Source organism: Somniosus microcephalus, chromosome 12 (assembly GCF_052327205.1).
Source record: "Somniosus microcephalus isolate GS21.2 chromosome 12, FLI_Smic_1.0, whole genome shotgun sequence".
Taxonomy (NCBI): domain Eukaryota; kingdom Metazoa; phylum Chordata; class Chondrichthyes; order Squaliformes; family Somniosidae; genus Somniosus; species Somniosus microcephalus.
Genome location: NC_140998.1, coordinates 137,714,302 through 137,742,191, shown reverse-complemented (window position 1 = coordinate 137,742,191; position 27,890 = coordinate 137,714,302). Strand labels below are relative to the sequence as shown.

General features: G+C 43.9%; 1 protein-coding gene across 2 annotated transcripts; it reads left to right on the top strand.

Annotated features, from left to right (window-relative positions):
* med6 (mediator complex subunit 6) lies at window positions 1–26,771 on the top strand. 2 transcript variants are annotated; one of them, XM_086003617.1, is made up of 8 exons: window positions 1–98; window positions 12,455–12,614; window positions 14,421–14,512; window positions 18,194–18,276; window positions 20,707–20,815; window positions 23,902–24,017; window positions 25,051–25,078; window positions 25,174–26,771. In XM_086003617.1, the coding sequence occupies exons 1-8, from the start codon at window positions 77–79 to the stop codon at window positions 25,302–25,304; spliced, it is 741 nt and encodes a 246-aa protein (XP_085859743.1). In that variant the 5' UTR covers window positions 1–76; the 3' UTR covers window positions 25,305–26,771. The 2 variants fall into 2 exon arrangements, 1 of the variants encoding a protein (XP_085859743.1); XR_015080308.1 differs by lacking the exons at window positions 1–98; window positions 14,421–14,512; window positions 18,194–18,276; ... (2 more) ...; window positions 25,051–25,078; window positions 25,174–26,771 and adding an exon at window positions 7,777–12,322 and having other exon boundaries at window positions 12,455–12,542.
* Window positions 26,772–27,890: the final 1,119 nt, after the last annotated feature.

Genomic DNA, 27,890 nt, shown 5'->3' with positions numbered 1-27,890 from the left:
GATTGCCGGCTTCGTGCGTCATCTCGACGCGCCCTTTGGCGGTGATGCGCTGTCTGTGCGCCGGTTGTAGATAGATATGGCAGCGGTGGACGGCAGAGGTAAAGAGCAGCTTCAGCGGGTGTTTCCTGGGGCTCCGAGTCCGGGCTGTGAGCCGGAGGCCACCTTTGAGGAGTGAGACGGGATCTGCCCCCAGGGGCGGAGGGAGCTCTTACCCCGGGGATAGGCTTCAGTTTGTCGGAGTGGGATTTGTTTTTTTGGTCCTCTTTGGTTAATGACGCTCTATTGTTTTGGAGTATCTGTGAACAATTAGTTTGCCATATTCAGAGTTTGATGTTTGTTTAATTTTTCTGCGCAGTTTCACTAGTCGCTGGTTTTTCAGGAGCCATTGGCTGCATTCTCAAATGAGCCCAAAAGGCAGTTTAGATTTTTTTTACATTTTGCTCCTATCTCCTCATGCCCTCTCTGACCGTCTCTTGTCCATGAGACCCACCTCCTGCTCCCTTGACCCTATTCCCACTAAACCTTCGACCCAGCGATTATGAAGGAACATTTCCAAGTCAGGATGGTGTGTGACTTGAAGGGGAACTTGGAGGTGGTGGTGTTCCCATGCGCCTGTTGCCCTTGTCCTTCTAGGTGGAAGAGGTCGCGAGTTTTGGAGGTGCTGTCGACTAAGCCTTGTCGAGTTGCTGCAGTGCATCTTGTAGATGGTACACACTGCAGCCACGGTACGCCGGTGGTGGAGGGAGTGAATGTTTAAGGTGGTGGATGGGGTGCCAATCAAGCGGGCTGCTTTGTCCTGGATAGTATCCAGCTTCTTGAGTGTTGTTGGAGCTGCACTCATCCAGGCAAGTGGAGAATATTCCATCACACTCCTTACTTGTGCCTTGTAGATGGTGGTAAGGCTTTGGGGAGTCAGGAAGTGAGACACTTGCTGCAGAATACCTAGCCTCTGACCTGCTCTTGTAGCCATCGTATTGACATGGCTGGTCCAGTTAAGTTTCTGGTTAATGGTGACCCCCAGGATGTTGATGGTGGGGTATTCGGCAATGGTAATGCCGTTGAATGTCGGAAGTTGTTAGATGCTCTCTTGTTGGTGATAGTCATTGCTTGGCACTTGTGTGACATGAATTTTACTTGCCACTTATCGGCCCAAGCCTGCATGTTGTCCAGGTCCTGCTGCATGTGGGTATGGACTGCTTCATTATCTGAAGAGTTGCGAATGAAACTGAGCACTGTGCAATGATCAGCGAACATCCCCACTTCTGACCTTATGATGGGGGGAAGATCATTGATGAAGCAGCTGAAGATGGTTGGGCCTAGGCACTCCTGCAGTGATGTCCTGGGGCTGAGATGATTGGCCTCCAACAACCACAACCATCTTCCTTTGTGCTAGGTATGACTCCAGCCAATGGAGAGTTTTCCCCTGATTCCCATTGACTTCAGTTTTACTAGGGCTCCTTGATACAGGAAACTTTGGTTTATCCGGAAGTTGTATGTCCGGAAACCTCGATCTAACGGCAGAAATCAGCAGCCGTTTTGTTAGGTTTTTTTTCTTTGTTTAAAAAAAAATGCTAGGAGAAGAAAAAAAGTCAGTCTCTGGAAAGCCTCTACAGAGACGCTTCCAAGGTACGGGCCGACTGTTTACAAGTTGTTGCTAAGCAACAGTGTTTGTTGTCAGATACGGAGATGAAAACCTCCGTATCCTTCAACATTAGCGCTGGTCCGGAAGTTTTCATAGATCGGCATCACGCCGGTCCCGTCGGTGCCGGATATCGCGAAGTTTCCTGTACCACACTCGGTCAAATGCTGCCTTGATGTCAAGGGCTGTCACTCTCGCCTCACCTCTGGAATTCAGCTTTTTTGTCCATGTTTGGGCCAAGGCTGTAATGAGGTCTGGAGTCGAGTGGTCCTGGCAGAACTCAAACTGACATCGGTGATCAGATTACTGGTGAGTAAGTGCAGCTTGATAGCACTGTTTACCACACCTTGCATCACTTTGCTGATGATTGAGAGTAGGCTGATTGGACGGTAATTGGCCGGATTGGATTTGTCCTGCGTTTTGTGGACAGGACATACCTGGGCAGTTTTCCACATTGTTGGATAGATGCCAGTGTTGTAGCTGTATTGGAACAGCTTGGCTAAAGATGCAGCTAGTTTTGCAGTGCAAATCTTCAGCACGACAGCCGGGATATTGTCGTGGCCCATAGCCTTTGCTGTATCTAGTGCGCTCAGCCGCTTCTTGATATCACGTGGAGTGAATCGAATTGGCTCGAGACTGGCTTCTGTGATGGCGGGGACCTCAGGAGCAAACCGTGATGGATCATCCACTCGGCACTTTTGGCTGAAGATGGTTGCAAACGCTTCAGCCTTGCCTTTTGCACTCACGTGCTGGGCTCCGCCATCATTGAGGATGGGGATGTTCATGGAGCCTCCCCCTCCCGTGATTGGTGGTGGACCCTTAAACAAATCACAACTGGATGTGGCAGGACTGCAGAGCTTTGATCTGATCTGCTGGTTGTGGGATTGTTTAGCTCTGTCTATAGCATGCTGCTTCTGTTGTTTAGCATGCATGTAGCCCTGTGTTGCAGCTTCCCCAGGTTGGCACCTCCATTATTAGGTACGTCTGGTGCTGCTCCTGGCATGCTCTTCTACACTCCTCATTGAACCAGGGTTGGTCGCCTGGCTTGATTGTAAATGGTAGAGTGAGGGATATGCTGGGCCATGAGGTTACAGATTATGGTGGAATACAATTCTGCTGCTGCTGATGGCTCACAGCACCTTATGGATGCCCAGTTTTGGGCTGCTAGATCTGTTCTGAATCTATCCCATTTAGCATGGTGGTAGTGCCACACAACATGATGGAGGGTGTCCTCTGTGTGAAGATGGGACTTCCTCTCCACAAGAACTGTGCAGTGGTCACTGCTACCAATACTGCCGTGGACAGATGAATCTGCGACAGGTAGATTGGTGAGGACGAGGTCAAGTAGGTTTTTCTGCTGTTTTTGTTCTCGCCACTTGCTGCAGGCCCAGTCTAGCAGCTATGTCCTTCAGGACTCGGCCAGCTCAATCAGTAGTGGTGCTACCGAGCCACTCTTGGTGATGGACATTGAAGTCCCCCACCCAGAGTACATTCTGTGCCCTTACTACCCTCAGTGCATCTTCCAAGTGGTGTTCAACATGGAGGAGTACTGATTCATCAACTGAGGGAGGGCGGTAGGTGGTAATCAGCAGGAGGTTTGACCTGATGCCATGATACTTCATGGTGTCTGGAGTCAATGTTGAGGACTCCCTCCCTCCCGACTGTATACCACTGTGCCGCCAACTCTGGTGGGTCTGTCCTGCTGGTGGGACAGGACTTACCCAGGGATGGTGATGGAGGAGTTTGGGACATTAGCTGAAAGGTATGATTTTGTTCGTCTGACTATGTCAGGCTCTTGCTTGACTAGTCTGTGGGACAGCTCTCCCAACTTTGGCACAATTCCCCAGATGTTCGTGAGGAGGACTTTGCAGCGTTGATTGGGCTAGGCTGATGTGCCGTTGTCATGTCCAAAGCCGGTGCTGAGGTCGAGGCCGGGTGGTCCATCTGGTTTTATTCTTGTTTTTTCTTGTAGCGATTTGATACAACTGAGTGGCTTGCTAAGCCATTTCAGAGGGCAGTTAAGAGTCAACCACATTGTGGGTCTGGAGAAACACATAGGCCAGACCAGGTAATTTGGTGTATTTGCAGATGACACAAAGCTGGGTGGGTGTCTGTGCTGTGAGGAGGATGCAGAGAAACTCCAGTATGATTTGTACAGGTTGGATGATTGGACAGATGCATGGCAGATGCAGTATAATGTGGATAAATGCGAGGTTATCCACTTTGGTGGCAAAAACAGGAAGGCAGATTATTATCTGAACGGCAATAGGTTGGGAAAAGGGGAAGTGCAACGAGACCTGGGTGTCCAGTCGCTGATGGTAAGCATGCAGGTGCAGCAGGCGGTTAAGAAGGCAAATGGTATGTTGGCCTTCATAGCAAGAGGATTCGAGTACAGGAGCAAGGATGTCTTGCTGCAGTTGTACAGGGCCTTGGTGAGACCGCACCTTGAGTATTGTGTGCAGTTTTGGGCACCTTATCTGAGGAAGAATGTTCTTGCCATGGAGAATGGTGAATCTTTGTTGCACTGAGTGATACCTGTGATGGCAGGAATGACGTATGAGGAGCGATTGGGCGTCTATTCGCTGGAGTTTAGAAGAATGAGAGGGGATCTCATTGAAACTTTTAAAATTCTAACAGGACTAGACAGACTAGATGCCGGAAGGATGTTCCCGATGGCAGGGGAGTCCAGAACCAGGGGTCACAGTCTAAGGATAAGGGGTAAGCCATTTAGGACAGAGATGAGGAGGAATTTCTTCACCCAGAGTGTTGAACCTGTGGAATTCTCTACCACAGAAGGCAGTTGAGGCCAATTCATTAAATATATTCAAGAAGGAGTTAGATATATTTCTTGAGGCTAAAGGGATCAAGGGATATGGGGAGAAAGCAGGGACAGGGTACTGAATTTGGATGATCAGCCATGATATTAAATGGCGGAGCAGGCTCGAGGGGCCGAATGGCCTACTCCTCCTATCTTCTATGTTTCTAAACTTGGCCCCCTCCTATTTCTCATCTACATGCTGTCCTTCAGCGACATGTCCGGTTCCACATGTAAGCTGACAACACCCAGCTCTACCTCGCCACCATCTCTCTCGACCATTCTACTACCTTGGATTTGTCACCCTGCTTGTACGACATTCAGTACTGGATAAGTAGAAATTTCATCAAACTATATATTGAGAAGATTGGCTGTCTTTATATCGGACATTTGGAACTGCAAAAGCAAAGAAGCAGAAATAAAGCGAATCAGCAAAGAGCTGGCAAACATCCGCCCCAAGTTTAAAGGTGACAAGGGTCTGGATGGCTACAGCAAGAAAGAATTTGTCTGCAAACATTGCCATTATCTTCAGTCCCTGCCCCCATATTCTCTCCATCACCAAGACTGCCTACTTCCACCTCAGTAACATTGCTCACCTATGCTCCTGCCTCAGCTCATCTGCTGCTGAAACCCTCATCCATGTCTTTGTTACCTCTGGATTTGACTATTCCAATACTCTCTTGGCCGGCCTCCCACCTTGCACCCTACACAAAATTGAGCTCTTACAAACCTCTGCTGCCTGTATCCTAACTCTCATCAGCCCAGAAATTCGGGTCGGGGGCTTCCCGTGGGTGTAAGCCCCCGACCTGCACTTACCTTGCGCGCCGGCAGTTGAGCTGTAGGGCTCTGTGGAATTCCGCTCCGGGGCCTGGCCCAGCTGCCGGCATGCTGTGCTTGCGTGTCCCAGGGTGCAGTTAGTGTGATGCGTCCCCTGGGATCACGTGGGCCATGGGCAGCCAATCGGCGGAGGGAAAAGCCCATTCATAAGATTGACAGGAAGACCTGTCAAAACTTATAAATAGTACGGCCCCAAAAGAACAGTAAACCTTCAAATAATTTTTTTTTTAAATCACACTTTTTAAATAAACTATAAATTACATTAACTATTTTAAACAATAATTTAAATTTTTGAATTTAAAAAAAAAATATTCTAACAGGGCTAAAAATAAACTTACCTTGCTTTAAAGTATTTAAAAATAATAAACCTGTGGAAAAAATGTTTTAATTTTAATTACTTGACCACTTACCTTGTAAAAAGCAGGCCTTACGCCTGCTTTTTACATTTCTAAATCCTGCAGGCTTACGATCCCGGGAAAACCTGCAAAAAAAGCCTTATTTCAAAGTGCACGCTCAGCCTCTCCTGCGCGTGCGTTCGACCTCTGAACCCCTTCGTTCAGAGGATCGGAAGTGCCGGTTTCCCGCGCATGCGCAGTGCATGCAGAAAACCGGCACTTCCATTCGGCCCACGGGTGAGTACCCCGTGCATACTCACCTGTGGAGACCTGAATTTCTGGGCCAATAAGTCCAGTTCACCCGTATGCTCACTGACTTACATTGGCTCCCAGTCCGGTAACACCTTGATTTTAAAATTCTCGTATTTTTCAAATCCAGCCATGGGCTCGCCCCTCCCTAGCTCTGTAATCTCCTCCAGCCCCACAGATCTCGAGGATCTCTGCTCCTCCAACTCTGGCCTCTTGCTTATCCCTGATTTTCTTTGCTCCACCATTGGTGGCCGTGCCTTCAGCTTCCTAGACCCTAATCTCTGGAAATTCCTCCCTAAACCTCTGTCTTTCTCTCTCCTTTAAGATGCTCCTTAACCTGTCCTAATTCTGTGTGGTTCAGTGTCAAATTTTGTTTGATAACGCTCCTGTAAAGTGCCTTGGGATGTTTTACTACATTAAATGCAAGTTGTTATTATATTCATAACCATTTTTACATGAATAAGTGTTGAAGCTGCATAATATATATACAATTCCTGCAGTCAGGCTTGACCATGTGGTCCATTTTAGTGAATGTCCATTGTGCAAATACATCAGAAGAAAGATTGCACATTAATGGGTAGCATTGCAGGGCTGCATCTAAGAACAACAACCTGCATTTATATAGCGCCTTCACCATAGAAAAATGTTCCAAGGCACTTCATAGAGGTGCAATCAGAAATAGACACTGAGCTAAAGAGGGTGAGCAAAAACTTGGTTAAAGAGGTGGACCTGTATGGGTTAGAATGACATCCCCTTATCACTGGGCCCTTGATTTCAATGTCTCCCAGGCTGGTAGAGTAAAGGCCTGTGTAAAAGTTTAAGTGAGCTGGGAGCATTTGATGACCAAAATTTGTAGATGAGAATTTTGAATTCAACGTGTTGAACTGAGGAGTCAATGGACATTTAATGAGTTGGTGAGTACAGAGGTAATGGGACAAATGTGGGCGGCTCAATTTTTGATGAGTTGGAGTGTATGTAGAGCGAAGCTTGAGAGGCTGGCGTTGGAGAGCTCAAGAATGGAGCTCCCAAGTTCTCTAAAGCTGGTATCCTATCCCACACCAAATCCTGCTTGCCTAGCACCCCTGTTGTTGCTGACCTACATTGGCCCCTAATTCCCAATGCGACTGCAGTCTCTTGTGCATCTCCCTCTCCGTTTGTCCTACCGTCGGCAGTTGTGCTTTTAACCGTCTAGGTCACACTCTCTGGACTTGCTCCCATAAACTTCTGCCTCTCCACCTCCCTCTCCTATTAGGCCTCCTTGAAATCCATCTCTTTTGGCTTTGTGTCTATTTTCCTCATCCCTCTGTAACGTGCCTTAGGATATTTTTCTACATTAAAAGCATTACATAAATGCAAGGTTTGTTATGCAGAAGGCATGGTTTAGGGTTTCAGTGGTAGTGGAGGAGAGATAAAGGTGGAGGCAGGTGATGTGGAAATAGGTTTTGTTAATGGACAGCATATGGAGTTTGAAGCTAAGCTTCATTTCATTCATTTGCAGAATGTCGGCATGGCTGGCATATCTTGCCAATCCCTAGTTGCCCTGGGAAGATGGTGGTGGGCCCTCTTGAACCACTGCAGTCTGCGTGCTGAAGCTTACTACCGCGTGGTGCCTGGGGAATGGGGTCAGAATGCTGTAGTCTCAGCATGGGAAGGTTCAAATGGTCAGCTGTGGTGAGGAATCAAAAATGATAATCCACTAGAAATTAATCTTACAATTAAAAAAATATATATAATTTTATTTAACAGATCAGTAATAGAATTGGAATATTAGCTGATTGATAATTGATTTAGTGTCTATTTGACTGCACTGTATTTAACATTTCAGTACAAATTAAGGCGCATTGCTCTTCTAATCGTCATTGGTTGTTGTAGGCACTACAACTTTGTTTTTATGGAATTTGTCCACAAAGTGAGAATCAGAAAATGATACAACACAGAAGGCAGCCATTAAACCCATCGTGCCTGTGCCGGCTCTTTGAAAGAACTATCCAATTAGTCCCACTCCCTGCTCTTTCCCCATAGCCCTGCAAATTTTCTCCCTTCAAGTATTTATCCAATTCACTTTTGAAAGTTATTATTGAATCTGCTTCAACCACCCTTTCAGGCAGTGATCACAACTCACTGTGTACATTTTCATTTCCTCATGTTGCCCCTGGTTCTTTTGCCAGTTACCTTAAATCTGTGTACTCTGGTTACTGACCCTTCTGCCACTAGAAACAGTTTCTCCTTATTTACTCCATCAAAACTTTTCATGATTTTGAACACCTCCATCAAATCTCCCCTTAACCTTCTCTGCTCTAAGGAGAATAACCCCAGTTTCCCTAGTCTCTGCACATAATTGAAGACTTTCATCCCTGGCACCATTCTAGTAAATCTCCTCTGCACCCTCTCCAAGGCTTTGACATCCTTCCTAAAGTGTGGTGCCTAGAATTGGCCACAATACTCCAGCTGGGGCCTAACCAGTGATGTATAAAGGTTTAGCATAACTTCCTTGCTTTTGTACTCTGTCTCTATTTATAAAACCAAGGGTCCCATATGCTTTTTTAACAACCTTCTCAACATGTCCTGCCACCTTCAAAGACTTGTGTACATACATCCCAGGTCTGTCTGTTTCTGCATCCCCTTTAAAATTAAACTGTTTAGTTTACATTGCCTCTCTGCATTCTTCCTACTAAAATTAATCTGTTGTCTTAAACAAACTTCTGTTTGTTCACTTGAGTAACAACGAATTCAGTCTTCTGGTTATAATCATTTTATTCTTTAACTTCAGCATAGAAAGCAATTCACAAGCGGAGTTTAGTCACAACACGCAAACCTAGGCATGGGTCTTTTCATGCTGCTTGAACAAAGGAAAAGCTTACATTTATACACTAATACAAGAGCAAAATACTGCGGATGCTGGAAATCTGAAATAAAAACAGAAAATGCTGGAAATACATTATACAGGAAACTCTTTTTTATCCGGCACCGACAGGACTGGCGTGGTGCCGGTTGATCAAAAAGTCCGGATTACAGAGAGGTATACTTACCAAGGTACGAGAGCCCCGTACACGGCCACAGGTGCAGGAGCCCCGGTTACACGGCACTTGTGCAGGAGTCCCAGTTACACAGCCACAGATCCAGGCGTCCCTGTTGCACGGCCACAGGTGCAGGAGCCCCGGTTACACGGCCACAGATCCAGGAGTCCCTGTTGCACGGCCACAGGTGCAGGAACCTCGGTTACACGGCACTTGTGCAGGAGTCCCAGTTACACGGCCACAGATCCAGGAGTCCCTGTTGCACGGCCACAGGTGCAGGAACCTCTGTTACACGGCACTTGTGCAGGAGTCCCGGTTACACGGCCACAGATCCAGGAGTCCCTGTTGCACGGCCACAGGTGCAGGAACCTCGGTTACACGGCACTTGTGCAGGAGTCCCGGTTACACGGCCACAGATCCAGGAGTCCCTGTTGCACGGCCACAGGTGCAGGAACCTCTGTTACACGGCACTTGTGCAGGAGTCCCGGTTACACGGCCACAGATCCAGGAGTCCCTGTTGCACGGCCACAGGTGCAGGAACCTCGGTTACACGGCACTTGTGCAGGAGTCCCGGTTACACGGCCACAGATCCAGGAGTCCCTGTTGCACGGCCACAGGTGCAGGAACCTCGGTTACACGGCACTTGTGCAGGAGTCCCAGTTACACGGCCACAGATCCAGGAGTCCCTGTTGCACGGCCACAGGTGCAGGAACCTCGGTTATACGGCATTTGTGCAGGAGTCCCGGTTACACGGCCACAGATCCAGGAGTCCCTGTTGCACGGCCACAGGTGCAGGAACTCCGGTTACACGGCCACAGATCCAGGAACCCCGGTTACACAGCCACTAATATACAGTAAAACTTACCTGAACCTACTCCTGAATTTTGCTGGTTAAGAGAGATTTCCAGATATTTAGGTGCCGGTAAAAGAGAGTTTCCTGTACACTGTTTTCTTATCAAACTAGAGCAGACATTGCCTAATATGGTAGTCTCTGGCTACTGCATAGTTCAGAGACACAAGTTTGCATTTTCTTCAACATACATCAACAATGTTAGAATTACAGAAAAACCTTGCTGTGGTAAGGATAAACCTTCTAGTCTCTAGACTTTCTTATCCTAACATAACATTTCTAATCTAAACTATATGAAAATATCCACGGCCATAGTTAACAAACACCGGCTGTTGCTAAGTGAAATCTGTGCCTCTCTCCCTCGATACCAACCACATTTTCCCCCCATATTGAATGAACTAAACAAGGACACCTTTCAGAAGCTGAATTAACCAAGTTCCATATGCCAACAGAATCACATCGCACTTCTCTGCATTAAATTTCATCTGCCATGTATCTGCCCATTTCACCAGTCTGCTGACTTGTTAATTACATTTCTGAATTTCGTGTCATCTGCAAACTTTGAAATTATGCCCTGTATACCCAAGTCCAGGTCATTAATATATATTAAAAAGAGCAGTGGTCCCAATACCAACACCTGGGGAAACCACTGTGTTTTTCAGACTGGAGCGAATGATAATCATTCACCACTACTCTCTGCTTTCTGTCCCTTAGCCAGTTTTGTATCCACGCTGTCGCTGCCCCTTTAATCCCAGGGATTTCAATTTTGCTAACAAGTATTATGTGATACTTTGTCAAATGCTTTTCGAAAGTCTATATACACATCAACCACAATACCTTCAACCCTCTCCGTCACTTCATCAAAGAATTCAATCAAATTAGTCAAACATGATTTGCCTTTAACAAATCCATGCTGGCTTTCATTTATTAACCCATATTTTTCCAAGTGTCAATTAATATTATTAATTCTTGTCTCAAAAGGTTTCCCCACCACCAAATCTGTAAAACAAAAGTCCACTTTAAAAATAAACCTTGGATGTGAGAATGAGTAGAGCATTTGGGGAATGGAACATTTAATATTAGCACCTACTGAATCAGTTTAAATATATACTGCAGCATCTGTTCATGTGCTGTAATGATTTTACTGCATAAGACCAGTTTAATTGATGAAAGACTATGAGCAATCCATTTCTTCATACAACCAGCTTGAATTGTTATTCGGAGGGGGATAGGTGAAAAAACTGAAGTAAATCTGAGTCTTGGACTTGGTGTAGTTCCCTTACCAATTCAGAAATAGAAATTAAGGGTGTGCTGCTTTATATAGTAATTACAAGGAATGTGTACAGGGACATTAACTTCGATTAAAGGTCCTATGGTGCTTCGCAGAGGATGAAAGGAATGGACGTTGAGTATTGGGAGATTAAAGAGCGGTGACCGAATGTTTGGTCGAAGAGATGAGTTTTCAGAAGGCTTTGGGAGGCAGAGTAATGATGGGCTTTTGGGAGTGGATGATCGAAAGAAAGAAAGATGTATTTATATAGCGCCTTTCATGACCTCAGGACATTCCAAAGGGCTTTACAACCAATGAAATATGTTTGAAGCGTAGTCACTGTTGTAATGTAGGAAATGCGGCGATCAATTTCTGCACAGCAAGGTCTCCTAAACAGCAATGAGACAATGACCAGATTTCCAATTTAGTGATGTTGGTATAAGGATAACTATTGGCCTGGACACCGGGAAGGATTCCCCTGTTCCTCAAATAGTGTCATGGGATCTTTTATGTCTACCCGATGAGGGCAGAAGAGGCCTCGGTTTAACGTCTAATCCGAAAGACGGCACTTCCAACAGTGCAGCACTCCCTCAGCACTGCATTGAAGTGTCATTCTAGCTTATGCAGATGTCCAGAGAGCAGGGTTGAGAGGGCTAAAGACTTGCACAGATGATAGAACAGCGAAAGGGAGGGATGCACAGTAGACCAGAGTCAGAGGTCAGGAGGGTTCGGTAGGGAACATAAGGCTTGAGGAGGCTGTAGAGGTAGGGTGTAATTTTATAGATGTGGCTGGTGCAAAGTTGGAAATAACTGTGTTTAAACCTTTGATAGCTTAGTTGGTGAGTACATTACCTGGTGTGGAATTGAGTTCTATAGACCAGCAAGATCAATGGTTTAATTCCCATCTGTGCTGAGTTAAATAATCTCAACTATGGTGGTGTTAGGCTGTCATAATAAGCCTTCAAACCCTGGACTAGGGAGGGGAAATGCAGGCAGGGTTCCTACTATTATAGCTCTTGTTTAAATGTGTGCAAATCAGATGGAGAGAGGAGTAGGAATGGCTGAGGTGCCTTGACAGTTGAATAGCTTGCCTGATTTTCACTGTCTACACTGACACATGAAGAATGGGCAGTTGGGTGAGGCCCTGGGGGGCGCTTGATGCCCCTCGAACAGTAGCCCATAATTGGCTTCAGATGATAGGAGGGAGGAAGAATTTAACGGTTCCTCTTAATACCTAGTTACCTGAACAAGTAAATTTAGTGGAAGCTGTGTGGCAACTTTTGTGTGTTTTCTGCCCTTCCCTTGTACCCCAAATGAATTAATCCAATTAACATGTTTTTAAAAAAAAATTATCTTCTATTTGTGCGGTTTTATTTCCTCAGATAACCTCCTGGGGATCTCGTGGGTGGACAGTGCTTGGATTCCAATACTGAATCCAGGGAATGTGCTCGACTACTTCTCTGAAAGAAGCAACCCTTTTTACGATCGCACTTGCAACAATGAGGTTGTCAAAATGCAGCGGCTTAGCCTGGAACATTTGCAGTAGGTGTTGGTTGAAATGGAGTTCTGTTTAACATTTTCCCCAGAATTACAGAATAGAATCCATTTTTGTGTCTGGTATTGGTATTTAAAGTTAACAATGCCATTTGTACTATGCTGCTGTAGTTAGGCCCAGTCAGTCCTGTTCCCTCAACATAATAAAAGAAGGCTACAAGAAAAGATGGGCAGTAATTCTAGGCCTTGTGGAAGTCTAGTTTAATTTGACGATGTCAAAAACCTTTTTCAAATTATTATCTTTTAAATGAGGCCAAATATGATTTTGGTTTATTGGCCCATGGTAAATCATTGGTCTTAATTTCAAATGTTAACTCATAAAAGCAACAGTGAATTTATTTAACCAAGAACAGGTCAATGAATGATATTCAGTGCAAAACTGTATATGTTACAGTAATCAATGATTCTGCTCGATATGTCAGAATCATTAAGACACTTCCACTGTGCTATCTTAAAAAAAAAATGAAGCTTGAAAATGGATGTTCACTTTTTGTGTGGTGAACTTGTATATAGGATGTTTATAATTGAATGAGATGTCTCGCCTCATTGGTTTGTGCCAGATTTTTTGACCTACTAAATGGGCCTCCATCCATACGCAATTGCAGCAATCACACTATGCGCACCAAGGGCTTACAGAGCTACGCATTTCTCTGCCTTACCCTGTGGTGCGAGCACTAGCTGAACTGTATTGTAAATTGCCTTCAGCTTGCAGTAACCAGCTAGCAATAATTGATCTTATCCCAGTGTTTACACTGTGGCTAATGTTAAAGAATCCATAAAGTAATCTTAATGAGAAAAATGCTTCATTTTTATCACAATACAATCCAGTTTGTCACTACTGCTTCAACACTGTGTTGATACCCCAGTCCCAGAAAAACATCCTTCATTACATCAATGTGTCCCATTCAGCTTTCCACACCAGTGGTCTTCATGATCTTTCTGAGTGAGGTTGCCCAGTTATCTGCAGTGTTTGTGGTTACTTAAACAAAAATTGTGCAATCCTGTTATTTGCCCTCCAATTACCTGACTCTTGCTTGCCTCTGATTCCAACCAATATGATAATGAGCTCCTTTACTGTGTCCTTTACATAGGATATACTGCACAGAAACAGGCCATTCGGCCCAGCCGGTCCATGCTGGCGTTTATGCTCCACTCGAGCCTCTTCCTGTCTTTCCTAATCTAAATCTATCAGCATAACCCTCTATTCCCTTCTCCCTCACACACTTGTCTAGCCTCCCCTTAAATGCATCTATACTATTCGCTTTAACCACTCCCTGTGGTAGCGAGTTCCACATTCTCACCATTCTTTGGGTAAAGAAGTTTCTTCTGAATTCCCTGTTGATTTCTTGGTGAACTATCTTATATTGATGGCCTCTAGTTATGCTCTTCCCCACAAGTGGCAACATTCTCTCTGTATCCACTCTATCAAAACCTTTCATAATTTTAAAGACCTCTATTAGGTCACCCCTCAGCTTTCATTTTTCAAGAGAAAAGAGACCCAGCCTGTTCATCCTTTCCTACTATGTATACCCTTGTGACTCTTAGGATTATATTATGGTGTGGTCTTGGGTTGGGTTTCAGATTTTTTTTTTGGGGGGGGGGGAAATATTTGATCAAATAAATAAATTTTACAAACATAAGGTGACAGAACTTTCATTTGCTACCATCATGAAGTGTGTGTGTGTGTGAAGCTATGTGCTAATTTAGGCACTCGTACTGAGTGAGAATTGAAATTGATGATGTGATAACCTGGTGAAAATATCATTTCAAACACTTATTTTTGTTCTGGTGCAGCAATATGACTGGTTTGGAATACATTCTGCTACATGCTCAGGAACCCATACTGTATATTATTCGAAAGCAGCATAGGTACTCTCCAACACAAGGTAAGAAGTTTCTGTATCACTGAAGCTGGTTGTCGTAATTTAAGTTTGCCATGAGAACATTGGTGTACTGGTTGTAGTGAATGTTTGGAACATTGTTGTGTATATAGAATTTCAATAAAGATAAATTCCAAATGTCTTTGTCCATGTGACTGTTGGAGCACTGAAAGTGGCTTGCTCACTGCTGTAAGGAACGAGCTGTACTTGGTTATTTTTGGTATGTTGTGCAAAATGAGTGGATAATAAAAAAAACACTTCATTTTTTTAAGTTAGCTGATAAAAATGAACATGGGCTAATTCAGCTAGAAGTGGCAGTAGAATTGGCTAATATTTGAATTTTCTACAGAGGCGTTGATACAGATGAAGCAATAGGTAGTGGTTGCAGCATTTGCAACCCACCCACCCCCCCCCCCCCAATGATTTGTTCCATGCTACTGTTCTTGATTATGTTCTGCTTAGAGTTTGCCAGTTATTTAATAGTTGTAGCTTAGCTTTAGATTCTTGCATACTCCTGAACTGCCACAGTTTTGGGAGAAATACTTGCCCAAAATCTCATCAAAAATGACTCAACATCCAAGAACTGAAGTTGAAAATTCTTAGCAACTCCTAAGTCAACAAAAATACATTCACCATCTGAATACTTCAGCTCCTAATTATGAAAAAGAAGGTGGCTTTTAAAAGTGTCACACTGCAAGGTAACCATCATCACCTGTACTGCAGGATGCTTTTTAATTCATTAAATTTGATTAAACATGTGGCATGAACAATTCTATTCATCCCTCCCTAAAGTCTTCATATTCTTTGCTTTCTCCATTTTCCAAATATTATGCATTATAACTTCCCATATTTGCAGAACTAAATCCGTATTTACATTTTCTGACAAATGGGAGAATGCAGCTAAATTAAGATGTTCTTACTATACAGCACGTGACAATGAAATACTTTGGAAGTGTAGACGCTGTTGCAATGTAGGGGAACGTGGCAGCTAATTTACACAGCAATAACAATGACCAGATAATCTATTTTAGCAGTGCTGGTTGAGGGATAAGTACTGGCCAGGACACTTGGAGATCTCCCCTGCTCCTTTTCTAAGGGATACTAAAGGAATCAAGGGATATAGGGATAGTGCGAGAAGGTGGAGTTGAGGTAGAAGATCAGCCATGATCATACTGAATGGCGGAGCAGGCTCGAAGAGCTGAATGACCTACTCCTGCTCCTACATCTTATGTTCTTCAAATTTGGGATCTTTTGCAAGGGCAGAAAGGGCCTCAGTTTCCAAAAGGCAGCACCTCTGATAGTGCAGCACTCCATCAGTACTGCACTGAAGTGGCAGTGTAGACTGTGTGTTCAAGTCTCTGGAGTGGTGTTCGAACCCACAGCCTTCTGACTCGGAGCCGAGAGTGCTTTTTAAAAAAAATAGCTGTATAGTGCAAGAGCCTACTTGGAGGCATGTTGTGTCATTAAGTAGACGGGTATGGTGCATACATTGTAGAGGATATAGCAACTTGAGCTTATGCATATAAATACAATTGGAAAATAAAGCATTTGTTTTGATGGCTCATTACATCGTTCCATCTATCACGTTCTGAAGGCTTACTTTGAAAATTTTGCTTGGTGTGTGTAAATCCTCCCCCAACACCATTTACCATTTTGCATCATCTTTCATGTTCCAAAGGCCAAAAATTAGCTCAGAGATACTCCGTTTCCACCAGACCTCCGTCGAAGTTATGGCGCGGAGCAGGAGCAGCTCCGAGGAAATTCCCGGCCAAAATGTCTTAAGATGCTTTATAGGATGGATAGGGGATTTTCTGGGGACTCGGCAAGAATGGGGGAGAAAAGTTTAGGGAGATGGCTGAAAGTAGAGAAAGGGTAGGTTTTGAGGAGGTGTTTGGAGTTGGGACGACAATGGCCTAGAAATTGCGGGTGGAGGTGTACCTCCGGAGTACCCCTCCGGCCCACGAAACAATAATAAACTTACCTCCTGGCGCCCAGGCTGTGCAAAGCTGTGGTCTCGGGCCTCGAGGCGGAGGGCAGCGTAATGGCCCACGGATCCCAGGGACGCAGGCGGTTCGAAGCGTCCCTGGGATCACATGGGCCCGGTCCGCCAATGACATGAGAATTCCATTGCAATCATTTACGAAGGACATCCCCTAATGATATGCATGGAATCCCGAAATATAAAAATTAATACAATTAACAGAATTTTAATTTTAATCATAATTAACTTCATTCCACCAAACTCAATAAAAATGTAATTTTTTGATAATTTCATACATCATTAAAATTGTAACCCGGGCCAATATTTGCATAAACTAATTTAATAAAGCGTATGTGCATAATTTTGGATATGTAAATGTTTAATTTAAGCCTTGGATATCCCCTTAAGCCTGCTTGCATCAACTGTGAGACTTATGTGGGCAATTGCTGGGCAAATAGCCCAACTCTGCGCCAGCGATTGTTTTTTCGGAGCCCCCGCGGATGCAAGCGCATGCGGAAATGCAGGGCGTTTCAAAGGGATTACGACGACGCCGTCACAGACACTGCAATTTCAGAGCCAACATCTTCCAATTTAAATCCTCTTTAGGCTCAAATATTTTTTTTTTAAACTGTGTTCATTAATCCTCTGTCTGAGCGAATACAGACAATCACCATCCATTACTCTGCTCTGGAGCAGAAGGAGCATTCTGAGTCAGCAATGAGACAGAATGTTTTGAAAACTCAGTATATTTTAGTTCGTAACCTTTTCCCTTTTTTCCTTTTGTAACTGGGGCAGTGCGGATCACTCCCAATCCACTGTTGTGCGATTGCAAGCAGCCAGCTCCAATGCCGCTGTTTGACTGAGGTCCACAAGGGAGCCATCCATCTTCGACCCTAAGGGCTAGCATTCATAGAACGATACAGCACAGAAGGAGGCCATTCAGCCCATTGTGCCTGTGCCTGAGCATTCGTGCCTCTGGGGCAGAAGGTTAGGGTTTGAGCCCCTCTACTAGGATTTGAGCACATAACCAATTTTGACACTTGATCACAGTACTGAGGGAGAGCTGCATAGTGGTAGGTACTATTATTCGGCTGAGACTTTGATCTGAAGCTTGTCTACCTGTTGTGGTGTTCAGGTGGATGGTGAAGATCCCACGGCACTATTTGAAGAACCCGTCTTTCCCTGAAACAATAGCAAAAATGCTCATTCATTTCATTGTCGCTTTTGGGGGATCTTGTTTTGTGCAGAATGGCTCCCGTAAGTCTACGTAAGTCACTGCACCTTAATTGTATATGAGGTGCTTTAAGAAGTTTGAGAGAGATGTGATAATGTACCATATAAACACAAGTATGTTTGTCTTGTCTTGTTGGTTCAGGTGGTGAGTATCTCAGGAAGACAATAGATTCACAAAAAACATTTAAGATTGGAATCCCGCTGGTACTCCTGCTGTAGTTCCATATCGAATTACTTCACTGAAGGCCAATTCCATGTGCACGATTGCATTATGCCGGCCCACCTTCACTGAAGTGATGGGATATAGAGCCGCATCTCTTGCATGCCCAGATTCATTTGCTGCAATGAAAATGATTGTCTCTCAATCAAGATTAAAAACGTGTGCAACATTATTTATCTTTTATCCCTGACAAGAAAATCTACTCTGTATAATTTTATATTCATTCTTTGTGATTTTTTTCCCCCTTTTCTAGTTACTCCTTTGGCTGACTATTATATCATTGCTGGAGTGGTGTATCAGGCTCCTGATTTGGGATCAGTAATAAACTCTAGAATGGTGGGTGACTTTGTTTGAAGTGACTTTTTATTACTAGATATGATGTCCCAATTAAAATGATTTATTTTAAGTGTTGTGAATGTTGATGAGGTTGCCTAGATCACTTAAACTGAGGATCTAGGCCAATTTATTTTGCTTGCAGTGCAAATTAGCATTTTTATAGTTTGCCTTATCTGCCAGAAAAAAAGACCAATGTTCCTTCTCTTTCCCCTCCCTCCCCCTGCAGTTACATTATACATAAGTGGTGTAACAGCGAAAATTGATAGGTGTTTTGTGTGACCTGATATACTTGTCACTCACCATTTACATTTCAGAAAAAGGCAAAAGCCCATTAGACTGATAAAAAAGGGAAACTAACAATGTCAAACTTAAATGCGAACATTTCAGTAAACCTTCAAAAATAAATCATAGAACCACAGAATAATACAGCACAGAAGGAGGCCATTCGGCCCATCGAATCTGCACCAGCTCTTTCAAGAACAATCCAGTTAGTCCCACTCTTTCCTCATATCCTTGCAATTTTTTCTCCTTCAAGTATTTATCCAATTCCCTTTTGAAGGCTACTGTTGAATCTGTTTCCACCACCCAATCAGGCAGTGCATTCCAACCTAACCACTCGTTGTGTAAAAAGTTTTTCCTCATGTCGCCTCTGGTTCTTTGCCAATCACCTTAAATCTGCGCTCTCTTGTTATCGACCCTTCAGCCATTGGAAACAGTTTCTCTTTTTATTCTATTTAAACCCTTCATGATTTTAAAGACCTTTATCAAATCTCCTCTTAGCCTTCTCTGCTCTAAGGAGAACAACCCTAGCTTCTCCAGTCTATCCACGTAACTGTAATCCCTCATCCCTGGAACCATTCTAGTCAATCTCTTCTGTACCCTCTCCAATGCCGTGACATCCTTCCTAAAGTGTGGTGCCCAGAATTGGACACAATACTCCAGCTGGGGCCGAACTAGTGTTTTATAAAGGTGCAGCATAACTTCCTGGCTTTTGTACTCGATGTCTATTATAAAGCCCAGGATTCCATATGCTTTATTAACTGCTTTGTTAACCTGTCCTGCTGCATTCAAAGATTTCTGCACAAACACCCCCCCCCCCCCCCCCAGTCTCTCTCATCTTGCACCCCCTTTAAAATTGTACCATTTAGTATGTATGGTCTCTCAACAATGTTACGTCTAATTTTTTTTTTCGTGCGTGGTCCCTTTAAATATGCTGTGCATGTGCGGTATCTTCCAGCAGCAGCAGCTGGTGAGCAGCCTGCACGGGAACTCCCGATTGCGGCCGCGCACCTTAGGGGGATCATTACTCCTTATTCTTCCTACTGAAATGCATCACCTCACACTTTTCTGTGTTGAATTTTATCTGCCATGTGTCCGCCCATCCCACCATTACTATCTTCCTTACTGTTCATTACATTTCCAAGTTTCGTGTCATCTGCAAATTTCATAATTGTGTCCTGTACCCTCAAGTCCAAGTCATTAATGTATGTCAAAAACAGCAGTGGTCCTAGTACTGAACCTTGGGGAACTCCGCTGTATACCTCCCTCCAGTGTGAAAAACAACCATTCACCGCAACTCTCTGTTTTCTATTCGTAGCCAATTTTGTATCCATGTTGCTACTGCCCCTTTTATCCCATGGGCTTCAATTTTTTTAACGAGCCTATTATGTAGTACTTTATCAAAAGCCATTTGGAAGTCCATATACACAACATCAACTGCACTGCCCTCATCCACCCTCTCTGTTACTTCATCAAAAAACTCAATCAAGTTAGTCAAACATGATTTGCCCTTCACAAATCTGTGCTGGCTCTCCTTTATTAGTCCATGCTTGTTCAAGTGGACTTTCATTTTCTCCCGGATTATTGTTTATAAAAGCTTTCCCACCACTGGCGTTAAACTGACTGGCCTGTAGTTGCCAGGTTTATCCTTCTCCCCTTTTTTGAACAAGGGTGTAGCATTTGCAATCCGCCAATCCTTTGGCACCACCCCATGTATCTAAGGAGGATTGAAAGATTGTGGCCAGCACCTCCGCAATTTCTACCCTTGCTTCTCCCCACAACCTAGGATGCATCCCATCCGGACTGGGTTGCTTTCATGAGTCTTTCGAACCCAGTACTGACAATGTTACGGATCTACACAGGCTGTGTGTAGCTGCCATGTTCCTCCTCTGCCATACACAAATGTTCTCCATTTTGAAACTTAACTGTGTAATTACTTGTCTAAGTCGAACACCATGACGGCCTCAGTGTGATACTGTTTAAACATCCTGCAGGCCAGATGTAGCGCGCTTGTTTCAATGTGATATCACACTACAGCTATTCTCTGTATTCCCTTTCAAGCCAGCATTTTTTATATATCGTGAAAAGTACAGTACGCTGTTGGAGATGTGACAACGGTTGTGTTTTTATTCTTTTTCCTCCCCAAAATAGCTGACAGCAGTGCATGCTGTTCAGTCTGCATTTGATGAAGCTCTGTCTTACTGCCGATACCATCCCTCCAAAGGATACTGGTGGCATTTCAAGGATCAAGAGGAGAGGGGTAAGTTGTAACATAGCGATACCAGGATGCTTGCTATACTTCTAAAGCTGACCGCTTTCAGAAAGTGTTTAGTAGTTTGCCACCTGTAAGAAATCACCATCTCGTCTCGTTTTGAATACCTCTTAATGTCTCTTCTCTTTTGTTCTTTCCCAGCCTGGCCTCTTAATCTATTTCATTCCCTGTGCCTCTTTAGTCTTGATAAAGGGTTTTGACCCAAAACGTTGACTCTAATTTCTCTCCACGGATGTTGCCTGGCCTGCTGAGTTTTTCTAGCATTTTCTGTTGTTATTTTGTAAGAAATAGCTGTTGGATTCAAAGATGGGGTTTTAATTCTTAGAATAGAGACTGACAACAAACTGGAATGCAGCCGGGAAACGGATAACAGGAATGTCAGCAAGGCCAAATGACACGCACAAATAGACAAATGGCGGAGGCCAGGGCATGGAAGTGATAAGGGAGTCGTAAAATACAAAACAACACAGGTTGGTAGAATGATAGTTAGACAATATGGAGCCAGAAAATCATAAAATATCCTTAAAGAAACATAACAAGACATTCCTCAGAAAGATAAGAGGAAGGCCTTGTCAGCCATGATTGACACCAGGTATCCACCAGCCCACCAAAATAACGTATAAAAATAAGGGACCAAAAAAGAAATAGTTAGGCAGTTAGGGGCGAAGGCTTCCCCGAGGTGGCTACGGCCTAACACCTTGGTCAAGTTTAGCCTCTGAGGTGGCTGATGACCTAACACCTCCAACAGCTCGAGGGATGGTCCAACGGAAGTGACCGCTGCAGCAGACTGCAGGAATCCAACCAATCAGAGGCCACCGTACTGCCACACTGTCCGTCCAGTTGTTTCGTTCCGTTCCAGGGCCGTAGATCGCCCTCATCTGTCATGGGTTGTAGGTCTACTGTATCTTTTTCAATCGCATGTAGTAATATCTGATTATGCTTAAACTGTAGCTCTTTAATAAAAAGCCTTACAACTCCTAAGACCCTTTGGGTAATCTGTGTGTGACCTGTGATCCAAATCTTACACACCTACTGGTGGAAAAACATAACCAGACATGTGACACTTATTGTCCTTGATCTGTGGGTGAGGGACCATGACATTTTATACTTAGTCCTTGTTTTCAAGCAAGCCTTTGTCATACGCTACAGAATTTAGAGATGTTATTCATAAACCAGATAGAATATCAAAAATGGACTGAGGCCCCTTCCTCATAATGGCATACTGGGTAAATGTATTGCTTAGTGTGAGCCATCCAGGGCAGTAATGACCTGCTCTCTGCGCACTATTTAAAGAAACTGTGTACATATACATCACAAGTACCCAGAGAGCCAGCAGTGTTAACAGAACCCGCCTCACCCACACTTTCTTGCTTGGAGACTGATTCATGCCACCAGAGAGTACATAGTGCAGTTGTTATTTTACAGGACGTGTAATCCAGAGCCCTGGGCTAATAATTCAGTGACCGTGAGTTCGAATCCCACCATGGCAGTTTGAGAATTTGAATTCAGGTTTAAAAAGACCTTTTTTAAAAAATAAAAAAAAACTACCTTGAAGGTGTTGGATTATTGAAAAAACCCAACTATTTCACTTCTGTCCTTTAGGGAAGGAAACCTGCCATCCTTACCCGGTCTGGCCTATATATGACTCCAATCTCGCGCCAATGTGGTTGACTCTTAACTGCCCTCTAAGATGCATCAACTCAGTTGTATCAAACTGCTAAAATGAATAACAAATTCCTGGAACGCCCTAACTAACACTGTGGGAGTACCTTCACCGCACGGACTGCAGTCGTTCAGGATACCATTCAGGGTAACTAGGGAGTGGCAATAAATGCCAGCCTTGCCAGTGATGCCCAGATCCCAAGAATGAATTTATTTTTAAAAGGTATAAAGCAGATGTCAGAGAGTCAGGAATTAGTTTAATTGCTGTGAATCATATTGTTGCAGCCAGTCAGTGAGCTAGTTTGCATCACCTTTAAGAATCATGACTTGTAGTCACAGCCTTTATAATACCATGAAAAAGAGTAATCTCTAAATTCTTCTGAAGAAGTAAAGCGACTGTGGGACTCTCCCTCAGATTTTACTTTCTTGGCCAAAAAAACGAACAGAAAATCCAAATTCTGGAGGAAGGTAATCCTGCCGGAGTTGCCATTACTAAGCAGACAGGAAGCAGTGTTTTACATGCTTTTTTGAGTGGTTTGCACAATCTAGTTTGATTCTCGTGCTGGTGGTTGAAAGGTGCCAGCTTTCTAAATTAATAGTTACTGACCATTCGAATGCTAAGTTATAAAGTGTAGGATCACTGCTTTGTTCCATCTGAATTTATTTTAATACCACAGCTGCTGCTGTGAAGTTGAGAGAATTAACAGCAGCAACTACAGGACAGAAGTGTAGCAAAGAGGTGCTGGGGGTGTGCAGGTAAGGGGATTTAGGTTGCGGTTATATTGACCAGTGGATGCAAAGTGCAGCTGGCAAACCATGCGCTATTTTGCAGGCTGCAAATCGCGCAGTATATGGCAGGAGATGGCTCTGTGCCTATGCAGACTTCAGTTTCCAGGCTGGTAAGTTTGTAATATCTTGGGATCATTTTTAATTTTGGTAAAAATAAAGACGACTGCAGCAGGACCAATGGGGACTGGCCTTACACTGGAGTTGCACTCCACAGAGCCAAACCCACGTGATGTGAGAGAGGGGACTCGCACATCTTGGTTTTAGTGCATTCTGAAATTATATTGTCACGCCCAAAACCCTTTGCATTGATGAGAAAGTGGCTGTTAATAAATGCAAATGATTGACACTTTTGCAGGATTTTCTATCACAAGGACGTGCGATAAAGGACCTGCTGTGCTAGGCCCAGCCTCTGAAATGCACGTAAACTCGCTATCGAGTTCAACAATGTGCATGAGCAGCACACAGGAACTTTGTGGGATAGTGCAATTGGTTAAACAATACCGCCATAAGGGATCTAGTACATTAACTTACATTCAACAAAGCCATTTAAAAAGGTGACAGACTGACTGTCTTGAAGATAGCTGGCATTTTTATTTGTCTTTTTCCCTCCCTACCTTACCCAGATAAAGTAAAACCAAAATCAAAGAAGAAAGAGGAGCCGAGTTCAATATTCCAGCGACAGAGAGTGGACATGTTGCTTCTGGATATCCGGCAAAAATTCCAGCCCAAGTACATTCAGGTAAATGTTTGTCTGCAACTCTTCAGGTCCTTTTAAAAGAAACTAAATGAAGCAGAATGGGTTACTGACAGTGCTGTAGTGTTCCTTTAATTCCACAATGTGTAGGGAGAGCGAAAGGTTTGAATTCTACAGTGGACATAGGATTCTGTGATCTTTCACATGGGTTTCACTGAGATATCCAATCTAGTGCAGCAGAATGACTCACCGTTATCCCACTTTGGGGGGCCCAGGGGTTGCACCTTCCGAGTCCCATTTTAATACCTATCACACTCTGTTTACACTTTGCAAGTTAAGGAGTAGCTCCAGTTTGGCTTCAATGGGATCTGAACCTGTCTTAATTAAAAAGGGGTTTGTCATTATTCAAAACATTGCTGGGGGTGGGGGGGATGTAAAGAATGGCAGTCACCTTGGAGGTCCAACGTACTCCGCCTATAGAACGTGGAATTGACTAGGTTCATTTATCTGTTCTACTTGAAACTTTGGGTTCACCCTCGGAAGGAGTGGTGAAATAAATATAGTTTGCTGCAGTATAAGTGTAAAGCAAGTTTCCCCAATCTCTTCCTCGCACTTACATCCACACCATCCTCCTTTGCTGAAAAGGTGGCACAGTCCAGCCTTTGGCAGGTTTTATTGAATGTTGCTTCTCGGCTGGCTTGTCAGAAGTAGTGCTTGACTGGGCCAGAAAAGAACCGCTTGCCACCTTAGTTAGTTTCTATGTTCCCTTTCACCAAGTGACTCTGGAAACTGGGCGATCTTACCCTCTGGAGAAACCGGGCGATCTTACCCTCTGGAGAAACTGGGCGATCTTACCCTCTGGAGAAACTGGGCGATCTTACCCTCTGGAGAAACCAAGTACTGTACAACTGAGAGTTGCCTCTCCCATTTTAAACACTGGGCTCATTAAAGTGAACAGGAGTTCAGCACATTAATGTAACTACTGAACAATGCAATGTAAGAAATTTTATTTTCTTCGATCTTATGCTATGAATATCCCCAAGTGTTCGTTATATTGACTCTTTGTTTTCATTTTCAGCCCAAATCTGGAGACAAACCTGTGCCAGGTGAGTTTTTTTTTGTGAATCAAGCTAATAGGGTGGGCTTCTAGACAAATATATCAAATGTGACCCTTTTTTATGTGCATATTTTTGCTTTTCAGTGGAGCAGGTAAAAAAAGAATCAGAACCAACAACTGAAACCATCAAACAGGAGGAAAAAGACTCTACAAAGAACTCGCAGCAGAGTTCAGCCACCAAGGCTCCTCCTGAGAAACGGATGAGGCTCCAGTGAAGAGGTGGTGAATGTCCATCACGTAGGGGTTGAGTTACCAACTCTCTGGCTCAGTTCTTGTGGACCGCTGAACTTTTGTGTTTTATTTTATACAGAAGGGGATATTTTTGTGCTTTGTTTTTATACTCCAAACATGACACGAGTACAGTCTCAAAGGAGCTTAACCCTTTCAGTTCTTCAGTCCTCTTCCACTTCCAAATTAACATCTGTTCTTGTTGCTTCCGACATTATTTTCTGTAGACTATCCTGCTTTGGTTGTTGTGAAGAGTCAGTAAAAGACACAAAACTATCATTTTAAGAGTTACAATATAAAAGGGTTAAAGCTTAGACTGAGCGATGAGACTATTGGTGCTCGGAAAGATACTGAGGAAATGAGTGTCGAATAAGATCTTCCGTGCACGTGACTGGCATTCGTCTGATGAGCACCTTTCTTCAGCCGGCGGATATCTTTAGGCAGTAGAAGTTGGAATAACATTGTATGCGGACACCCTTCCAGTAACGCTGTCGTTTAATAGCCATTTAAGAAGGATGTTTTATATAAGGGCTACAGTTTACCAATGTGCATTGATAGATAATGGTAAAGTGTTTTATTTGTAGCATAGATCATTCCACCTTCTGTGGAACAATGCGGCAGTACTGCTTTCCATCTGACTGAGTTTAGTAACTCATTGTCTGGGGAGCTGTGGGTGTGAATGAGAGTCCTATCGTCATGTGCTTCTTAGCAATGCACTGTGTTGCTTTGTAAAGGTAGATTATTAAATATCAAAGAGCCAAAAGCTCCTCAGCTGATGGCTTACTCGGTAAGGACATCTTTTGGTGAAGTGTGAAGCAAGAAGTTTCCAGGTTCAAATCCTGGTTTATACTGAGTTACATGTTATTAGTTGGTGTATTAGAATTGGCTTCAGCCCTCCTGGCCTACAGAAGGGATGATCAGGGAGGGTTCCTGCTTCTGATGACTGTCTTGTGGATCATTTATGCGTGCAGATACAACGTGAGAACAGGCTCAGTCTGTGCTGTGATGCCTTCCACAGTGGAATAGCCTTCTGAAAGTCAGTGATTATGCTCACATATTGGGCACTTGGATGGGGTATTGGGTGGATGCTAGCACCTGCACAACTTTATCTCAGCAAGATTCATGACCTCCAGAAGAGCAGAGTAGAAAATTTGCCAAAGGTAAAGGTGCAGTAGAAATGGTTTCCATTCAACTGACGTCAGTCCCACACTCTGCACTGCTTGAAGTTTCTACTGTACGCAGTGTAAGGAAGGTGTAGTACTTGTCATTTTCCAGATATTTACTGAATGGGACCTAAAATAGTCATGTGGGAATAATTTGACCTTTAAATTTAAGTAAGCAATTTTTTAAATAGTGTGATTAAAGATACGGCTTTCTGGTGCTGAAAATAGAATGTGAGAAGCAACTACAGTTTTGTGTATCACTGAATAAAGAAGTCTGAAATTGTGTTGTGATGATTTTAAAACGTGTATTTTTAAGAATGAACTAGTCGACATGCTGTGTCATCAGGGCTACCAGGGTTATAGGGAAGAATGGATAATTGGACCAAAGTGAGGAAGCACTGGAGGAGAGAGGGAGAGGATGGGGAAGGTGGAAGGAAGTCAGAAAACAATCTTGGGCAGTGGGGAGAATTGTGATCCTCTTTCCGCTGCCTGTGCCAGAATATCTCAGCGTGGGCAGGAGGGATCAGTAAGCTAACCTTCCATCTGCTGAGCTCATCGTCTGACAGGCCTAGATTCTTGAAAAAAAAAATGGGTGGGAGTTTCTCCTATCCTCTCTCCCAGTGATGTAACGGGCAAACTGTCCTGTGGGGCCGGGGAAGGGCATGGAGAAGCACTGGCAGGGACTTTGTTTGACATTGATTCTCCAACATGGTTTTACATCAATGGAGCTGGTGAGTTAAGCCACAATCAACTGTTTCATAGGCTGCTGTAGTTCAATTGCAGGGGGGGGGGGGATATTAAATTAGGACAGGTGATGAGTGTGCTTGGTCATGGATTGGGAAGCAAAGTTCTGAGATAAAATCAGAACAAAATTATGCTTATTTAGATTCTACAGATTTGATTTGCAAACTAGGAGAAACATTAAATGATAACCAAGACTTCGTCATGCAGCAGATGCTCTGGTGCAAGGCTCCTGCTGGCCACTGTAGAAATTAATGCAGAGTATAATCATTATCACCTGTATGTATTTGTAGCTATTTTGAAAGCCTGTTACATTTTACACTGAAAAGTCCCCTCACAGCACCACCTCACGCATAATAGAATTGGGTGACATACCTACGGATTTTAATCTAAAACCAGTTGATCTCCCACAACATTGCACACAGGGAATCAAGGCCAAGTGCAGTACTAACGTCAAGCAAGGTTATAGGGTAGGAGATTGACCCAGCTAGGGGGAATGGGAGGAGGGGGAGAGAGGATGGGGGATGTTGTGAGGTAGTGGAATGGAGAAGGGTGACGGGGAGAATGCTGTTGGGCTAAATGTGTGCTCTTACGGTTAAGTGCGACATATATTTGCCAGACTGTTTTTCCCCTTCCCCAGGTATAGCGAAAGGGACTTTGGTTCTCCAA